This window comes from Erithacus rubecula (assembly GCF_903797595.1).
Source record: "Erithacus rubecula genome assembly, chromosome: 2".
In the NCBI taxonomy this organism is placed as follows: domain Eukaryota; kingdom Metazoa; phylum Chordata; class Aves; order Passeriformes; family Muscicapidae; genus Erithacus; species Erithacus rubecula.
In genome coordinates this window covers 71,504,509-71,513,253 of record NC_136685.1, presented here as the reverse complement: position 1 = coordinate 71,513,253, position 8,745 = coordinate 71,504,509, and the positions used below count along the sequence as shown (strand labels likewise).

General features: G+C 37.0%; 1 protein-coding gene across 1 annotated transcript; it reads left to right on the top strand.

The window, feature by feature from the left end:
* Positions 1 to 2,448: 2,448 nt before the first annotated feature.
* Positions 2,449 to 8,398, top strand: CCR6 (C-C motif chemokine receptor 6). Its single transcript, XM_079298445.1, has 3 exons — positions 2,449 to 2,564; positions 5,707 to 5,779; positions 6,401 to 8,398. Exons 2-3 carry the CDS (start codon positions 5,771 to 5,773, stop codon positions 7,484 to 7,486), a joined length of 1,095 nt encoding a protein of 364 aa, XP_079154571.1. The 5' UTR covers positions 2,449 to 2,564; positions 5,707 to 5,770; the 3' UTR covers positions 7,487 to 8,398.
* The last annotated feature ends 347 nt before the right edge of the window (positions 8,399 to 8,745 follow it).

Genomic DNA, 8,745 nt, shown 5'->3' with positions numbered 1-8,745 from the left:
TAGATTTTGCAAAGGATCATCTAAAACTCTGATTTATCTTTTAACTGACCATTAAAAATCTGATCTATACTTTGGTGACTCTCATTCTATGAAAATACATTGATAATACTCAGTTTCTTCACAGGCAAATCTTGGCATTCCAAAGGTAAATTGTCTGAGAGAGATGCTGGAAGCTGTTACTGGAAGTGCTTGTCCAAATACAAATTACAATCATGATGAAGTCACAGATGATTTGTAATGGAGAGGGATCTTCTGCTGCATATTATTTGCTGGTTACACAAGTGCCATATGTTACATTTGTCTTGGTGTAATGAAGTTTGCTTTGCAAGACACAGATCCACCTCTTCACTTCCAGTTAAGAGAAGGAGACACTAGAAATACTTCAGTGCAATATCCCACAGTGACACCTCAGCAAATTCCATTACCAATAGAATGTGACCCTACTCTGAATTTGCTGTTTTAACAGGATTTGAGCTTGTTTCAAACTGTCAGGACTGTGAACAGGAATCAGTGGTTTTCTTCAAACAGTGTTGACAGAAAGTGAGCTCTCTGTAAGCAGGATCAAGGCTTTTACATGTAGCTGTGCTACCACAAAGAGCACATGCAACTCAGTTTATCAGCAGTAAACATACTGTGCCTTGCAGCACTTGAGGGACAGGAGATTTCAAAATGAAGGTTGTGTTTTCTTTCTAAGAAAGTCCAGAAAGAACCTTCCAAGCATCACCTCCAGTTAATTAGATGATTTCCATTATTACAATTTGACATGCAAATAACGAGCTAGGAAACCAGCACAAAAATGCAGTTAAAAGACAAAGCACCTTTTAGCAAAGATTCAAAGGATGCTGAAAACTTGTGAAGTTTTAATGATGGAAATTGTTATGAATTATAAAAATGTAAATAATAGAGTGAAGAGTACTTCATTATTGTGATTAAGGATATCTTGCAAGATTCACAAGGACTTCTGTCTTCACTTCCTTGTCTCTGCACTAAAACACATCTTCTTTCCTCCATGCTACTCGAATTTATAAAACAATTTTCAAGAGCTTAACTATGTTATGGATTTAATCACAACCTGCTCCAGATCTGTGATGACAGGGAGTGGTTTAGTCCAAACAGCAATAAGGTGGGCCAAATCAATCATAAAATTTAAAGTTATTGAAGTTATTTGAGTCACAGATAGATTTCACAATTTTTTGCTTTGTATGCCTCAAAGAGTGAAGATTGCTGTCCAGCAGTAACAATCACAACATACTTTCACCATGTATGCATGCACATTTAGGTAAAACAAGACTCCCATTCCAGGGCTTGTTCCTTGCATGTGTCAGTTATAGCTGAAGTTCTTGGATCCTGTGAAAATGAGCCATTGAGAAAATGATGCGTGATTATTAGATTAGATGATTATTAGAACCATTCTGGCATGGTGCTTTAAATGTACCAGTTCTCCTTTTGACACCAAGCAGCATTTTTATTCCATTCACTGGGTGTGGTCAGTGGAAAGAAGCTTAAACTGGTGGGGAGTCACTATTGTGATATGCCCAGTTTAGAAAAAAGGTGAGTGAGCAGAACATCTGTTATCCTGCATTTCTTTAGATCCAGTGTTACATTAATTTAATCATACCTTAAAATCTTACATGACTGTATTTATGCCATGTGGCATCTCTAATGAGATGACAAACCATTTCTAAAACAAATAAGGAGTTGAAAGAGGGGGATTTACCCTCTTTTTTTTCCCCTTTTTTTTTCCTCCTTCCTTCTAATGCAAACATCTAAGTTGTGTTCAGAACCAAGGTTTGGAAAAGAAAAAGAAATCCTTCTACATTTTAAAATTCAGGAGCATTTAATGCTTCCATGTCTGGTTCCAACTGTCTTTAGCAACAGACCTGAGCAGCATTAACATGAGCAGCAAATGTTTGTGCCAAACAGGCAAACCAACCACATTTTACATATTTGCCTGTATTTACACATTTTGCAGATCTGGACATATATTTGGATTGTGTGCACTTTGAAATATAACGGATTACTATTTTTTTTCCTTCTAGAATAGCTGCTAATCAATTTGGTAACTAATACTTGTCTCATTTCACAGTTTTATTCTGAGCAGTCTCATTGATTTAAATGATTGGTGTTGAAACTACTCGTCTGCATGACACTAAGAGTATCCTTTGCAAAACCAGGTCAACACTCAGGACATTTTCTGAGCACAATGGCATCTAACACCCTGCTTATTATGATTCTAATTCTAGCTTGATTATTTTTAAAATAATGTCATAACACAGGTAGACTAATAAGTAAATTAATAAAATATTTGCCTTCAGCTTGTATTTTTCAGCACAGTAACATTTTCCTTTACATAAAAAACAGCTTATATCTGTTGCTTGTAAGGAGGAAGTGGTGGTTATTTCAATTTAAATCTGCACCTTTAACTAGTGCTGTTATTTCTTGTTTTTTAAATTAGAGTGCTCTCTTGTCGAGGCTGATGGTAAATCTGCTTGAGGCAGCCAAAATAGACTTTAAAAGAATCACACATCCTCTTTCCTCTGGCCTTCAGACAATTTTCAAATCGGGTAAGTACTAAACTAAAACAGGTAATCTATAATTCATGTATATGTGTGGCAAATGTATTAAACTAAAGATGTAAGTGGGGCTCTGCTTACAAGGACGAGCTATTATTAAAAATACTTAATGACTGAATTTTTTTTCTTCATAGAATTATGTCTTTTTCCTCAGGTCTGTCTTTATTCATTGTTTTGTTTGTAAAATTCGAAGAATATATTTTCTCTTAAGATTGTGGTTTAGTCTTACACTGAGTACTCACACACTTCTTTCATAGTGAAAAGAAAGGTGATGATGTGGTTAAAGTGGAAAAATACTAAGCTCAAAAATTCAAGGCTGACATATTTAATATTCAAAACATGGGTGTTTTTGAGCACACGTGCACAGACATGTACTATCCATATGTACAATGGATATGTATGAATATACAATGTTTATGTACAATATGGACTGTCCATATGTGCAATGAATATGTACCAATGTTTGGACATAGCATCCTATATTTATCTATATATGGAATTTTTTTTTATATTTGCCTAATACATTCATTCTAAATAAAGATGTAAATATGCAGATTGTAAATTATAAAGATGCCTACTGAAACACCTTTAGAAAGATTTAAATCAAAAAGGAGATTGTTTTTATAAGAGTTATGATTCAATTTCCTCAGCAGCCAGTGCATCTTTTTAATAACTTCTGTGACTGTTGTTTCAAATTCAGAAAAGGAAGTCAGCTCAAGAGATTTAAATTAGATCTAAATCTGATCTCTGCAATTCTGATTTCAGTTTGAGCCCTTTGCTACAGCTCTCATACTAACCATCCCCAGGAAGCTTCTGCAGGACAGTGGAAGTAATTTTATGGATAGATGTATGGCTGGTGGTGCCTTTTTGAATTCCTATAGGATCAGGGAGAATATGCATCTCTCCTGTGATGAGTAGTTGTTGTTCCCCCTATGATCTCTGCTGGTCTTGTCTGAACTAAAAGCCTTTTCTTAGTGATAATCTGAAGAGATCTCCCTTCTTAGCCCTCCTTGCAGGCTGTAGGAAATACCCATGGCTCTCTTTGTTCTAAATACCCTCACCCAATCACCTCCCTTCTGCATGTTATGCTCATGTTCCAAAGTGGCTTGTCTAAGTGGAATGAAGAGTGACTTTTATAGAGAAGATAAGCTATCAGACTCTCTTTGTGTATTTTAACCACGTAGGTCTTTTAAAAAAACATACATGAATGCCTGTCATCTAGGATAGTATTTTTCTTGCAACACTAAAATAACAGGTTATAAAATAATAGCCTAGACAGATACCCTTTTAATTCTGTCCATCTGGAGGGTTACTGAAGCTGCAGCCACGTGCAAAGAGTAACAGAAACACCAAGCAAGGTCATGAATGTGTGGCTGGATGAGACCAGAAAGTAAAGCAGCAGACAGTGACTAAAACTGTGCAAAGATGGGCTAGGGGTCCTCAGCCCCACTTCCCTGCTTGCCCTATACATCTCTGCACTTCTGAGGGACACCTTTAAGTTGTTTGAAATTTGTTGCAGAAGGTGTTCAAGCACTTTCAGGCTGCCATATTCCTGCAGCTTCTAAAAATCAGTTTTGAAAAGCCAGCAGATGAAGCTGAGAGATAGTTAAAGATTTGTTTAAAGAGCAGGAAATCCAGATAAGCTGTGGTGCCTTAGCTGCATCAGAGAGTTCAGGTCTTTACCCAGCTGCAGCCCTCTGTCATGAGCCAGCATGCCCACATGAGTCATCCTCTTTATGTTTTTGGAGAGTGTTCTGTCCTTTCCCTCCTCTAATTTCCCCATTTTATCTGGACTTCATCTGCCCCACTTTTACAAATTCCCTTTTGCTCTCATTTTCAAGGTTAGGTAATTCCCAAACAAGAAGGTTTTGGTTTTATAGACCTAAAGCTGGCCTGTGTGCTCTTCCCAGTTAGTAATACGACTAGCAGAAGCAGACAAACTCTAGACAAAACTGCCCTTCACAACCTTGACAAATATGGGACCTCATGTCATCCCATCCCCGAAACTATTGCCTTGCTGATAGATGCAGATCTCAGAGAGCAGCTAATGCAAGGAAGCAAAGGGCTGAACTCATGCAAGGGGATGCTGAGGAGTTAAATCTCCTGCCCATGAGCTCCTGTGTGAGGTGGAACAAGTTATTTAAGCCCAGCTTCCTACACGTGGTCACCAATGGCATGTTCTCAGTTTTATTTTTCTGTGACTTTGGACTCTGTGATCTGATTTGCAGTAGTCTGATCCTGGATGCAACAGTCAATGGATTAAATCCTTAGCTGAAATCCTTCATAATTTTGAGTACTCTTAGAAGTGATGTTGAGGGAGATACCTGTCTCAGATTGAACATCTTAAGTAGATACTTAATTTTAATGACTCTGATTCTCCCTTGTAAATAAAGATGGTAATACTTTTTCAACACAGGGTGTTGTGCTAATTAAGTAAGCCTCATTTGGAAAACAGTTAGGTATTACAGTAATAAAGAAAACAAAATTTTTATAGGGTGTTGTTTGAACTGCACACTGAACACTGCACTGTAAATCTGTTCACTGGCCAAAAAGGAAACACCAGTTCTCAGTCTGTTCATCCATTGTGTACTATCCTTAGCACTATAAGATACTATTATTCTGCTAGTGAAACTATTATTACCTTTCTAGTGTAATAAAAAAGGACAAATAATGCGATGTTGAAAGTGCTGAGACACTGAAAAAGTGTCAGAGTGGGGAAAAAGGGTAAGTTGTTACATTACTGTTATGAAGAATACTAAGGAAGTGCTCTTTATTTATTCTGTATTTCCCTCAGTACACGGATTGCCATTGTCCTACAGAAGTTGTCCAAGAAAATTTTATTTACTCTAATTTCTTGTGGTGCAAATTCAATGTGAAGTAGCAGTCACATATTCTCATATATAATTTATTAAGCTATGAATAAACATTCAGAAGATAAGTCTGTGATCTTAATAATAGTGATAAAAAACATTAGCTTTTTACAACTGCACATTTTGTAAAGATATGTGATTTGTTAACATGCTCCAGTGATTAAATTCTGTTTTGAGTAGGTTTTATTTCCAATTTTGTTTTTCTACTTATTCACACTTCTTGTGCTGGTTCCCTGATCGAAAAAACTTTATTTTCTTTTCAGAAATATTTGGGAAAGTATTTTGAGGTCCTTCTGAATATATTTTTCTGAGAACTGTACAGCCAAAATGAATTTTGTAAGTACCTAATTGATAGACTATATTAGTATATCAATAAATAAATGACACTGTCAGACCCAGTTCCTTGAGTGTACAGATCCAAATTCCATAATTTCAGGAGCGAAAATCTGAAGAGATGTTTCTGACAGCAGAGTTCACTGTCAAAGCACACTGTCTATTGGATTTTCAGTACAGGTTTGGTGTTTGTCATGCAGGGAAATGTGTCTCAGACTACCTATCATAGGTTGCCTGTCCAGCTGAGTAGAGAGAAATAATCATTTTTGGGCTTGATTCAGCCAAGCTACATTAGTATGAAATGCATAACATTCTAGAAAGGCCTGTTTGCCTTGTGTGATGGTAAGGACTTGACCCCTAATTCAAATTCAGATTTTACAGTATAGAGTCTTTTGTAGCAGACTTGTCCCTTCTGCATAATGCATTTAAATATGAGCATCCAAAAGGATTATTTCCACATTGGTGTTTTAAGTACGATTTTATGAAAGTTCCTCTTACAAGCCTTGTGTGTAGTGTTAAAGGTGTTTGTAATTGGAATGTGTGGTCAGTAATCTATCATGTTTGTACTGTACAGGGACTAAAGATTAACATCTGTGTGTTTTCTGGTGTTGTCCTTTTCTACAGACAGACCCTCCTTCCACAGATTACCCTTATGATTCAGACTATGCTTCTCTAATCATGCCACCTTGTTCTAAGCTGGAAGTCAGGAACTTCACAAAAGCATTTCTGCCAGTTGCATATTCATTGATTTGTATCATTGGACTCTTTGGTAACATCTTTGTGGTGATGACCTTTGGTCTGTATGAAAGAACCAAGTCCATGACGGATGTGTACCTCTTCAACATGGCCATAGCAGACATACTGTTTGTTCTTACTCTTCCACTGTGGGCGATGAATTACGCTGCTGATGAATGGATTTTTGGTGATTTCATTTGCAAAATGACTAGAGGTATCTATGCAATCAACTTCACCTGTGGCATGCTGCTTTTGGCCTTCATCAGCGTGGACCGGTACATCGCTATCGTACAGGCAACAAAGTCTTTTAGACTCAGGGCAAGGGCTCTTGCACACAGTAAACTCATTTGTCTGGCTGTGTGGATATCATCAATTTTAATCTCCAGTTCTTCTTTTCTGTACAGTGAAAGTTACAGCTTCTCCATCAATGAAACCAAAGAGATTTGTGATCACAGATTTGAAGGAATATCTGAAAGCACAACGCTGAAATCACTGCTGCTGTGGCTCCAAGTTGTCTTTGGATTTTTTATACCTTTCATATTCATGATTTTTTGCTACACCTTCATTGTCAAATCCTTACAACAAGCTCAGAATTCCAAAAGAAACAAAGCAATCCGTGTGATTGTGTTAATTGTAGCTGTTTTCCTAGTTTGCCAGGTACCTTATAACATTGTTCTTCTCATAACAGCTGTCAACATGGGCAAGATCGACAAATCTTGTGACAGTGACAAGATCATGGCTTATGCAAAATACACCACTGAAGTCATAGCATTTTTACACTGCTGTGTGAACCCTGTGCTCTATGCATTTATTGGAGTGAAGTTCAGGAGTTATTTTGTGAAGCTAATGAAGGACCCATGGTGCAAGAGAGACAAGAAAGACAATAAACGTAGCTCAAGGACAAACTCTGATACTTATCATTCAAGACAGACTAGTGAAATTCTGACTGACAATGGATCATCTTTCACTATATAATACAATTTGAACAACATTAGTACTGAAGGACTCTTCTCACCAAGCATCCCAAACCAATGTCACTGTGCATGTGGCAGCAACTCTTCTGACCTCTGTGCCACTAAAGGATATCAAATGATCTGCAATTCCTTCCAGGAAATTAATTAGGATAAAGGAATAATATTTTCCTGTGTAAAACCAAAGCCTTATTCATTTCTCTTGGTGCTCTTCTAAAACACATTCTCTTGGAATTATAAAGAAAGTGAAGTTTACAGAGAAACCCTCATCAGTGTGTAATGAAAAAATGCATCTCATCTCTTCTACACCACTGAAATATCCCCAAAGTAATAAGTAAATGAATAAGGTTATGTCTAGGCTCTTTCTTCCATTTATGTTGTTGCTGTTATTACCTCCACCTGGTGTGTAGCTCCCCAGGGTGCTTGTATTGCAGACTGGTCACATTGTGACAATACTAACCCAAAGAAATGGCATTTTGAGGAAAGCACAACAAGGATTGCGAACTGAGAAATGGAAAAACAAACTGAGGACTGCTGACATAGCTGGGCTGTGGTGCTTGGTCTTGCAAATCTTTGCTCAGTCCTATTCTGAACAGAGAGTGAAGCCTTGCTTGAGAGTTTCTTCTCTTTGTTTGACACAAACAAGACTAAGGATTCAGATGCTGGAATCCAACAAAGCTGATATATATCTTTGTAAAATGTTATCTCTTTCTAGCTGAAATTCACACTCTACTTTTTAAAAGGCAATTAACTGTATGAAACTGCAATTATTCCAACTCTATTTGTTGGAATGTGATTGGTGACAAATTATGAAGCATTTCTTTGTATTTAGCTACCATTAGGAAAGATTCCTTAAGAATATATTTACCAGCTCAAATATGCAAATATATAGTTTCAGAAGTTACTTAGAAGTTATTATCTAAAATAAGAGAGCAGAATCTTAATTCAGCCAGAATTTTTACTGAGTCGTTATTTGACTCACTATGAATATAGGAATACTTGTGATAAATGCAATTAGTTTTACCCAGCCTTGGGTAAATAAGCAAATCCTCAGTGGATCTTCTGCTCATTGAGTGAGCTTTACCACTGCTGCAGTCACTGTGGGACAGTGAGATAGACAGAAGCAGGAGCTGAAGATCCCTTAAGGAAATCATTAATATGGCACATGGATCTAGTATTGCCTTGGCTGGTATGATCCATTCTTGTTTCCAATGCAGTGTCAGGTTTTTAAATATCAGTGGCAGATATGATAAAAAGTGCATA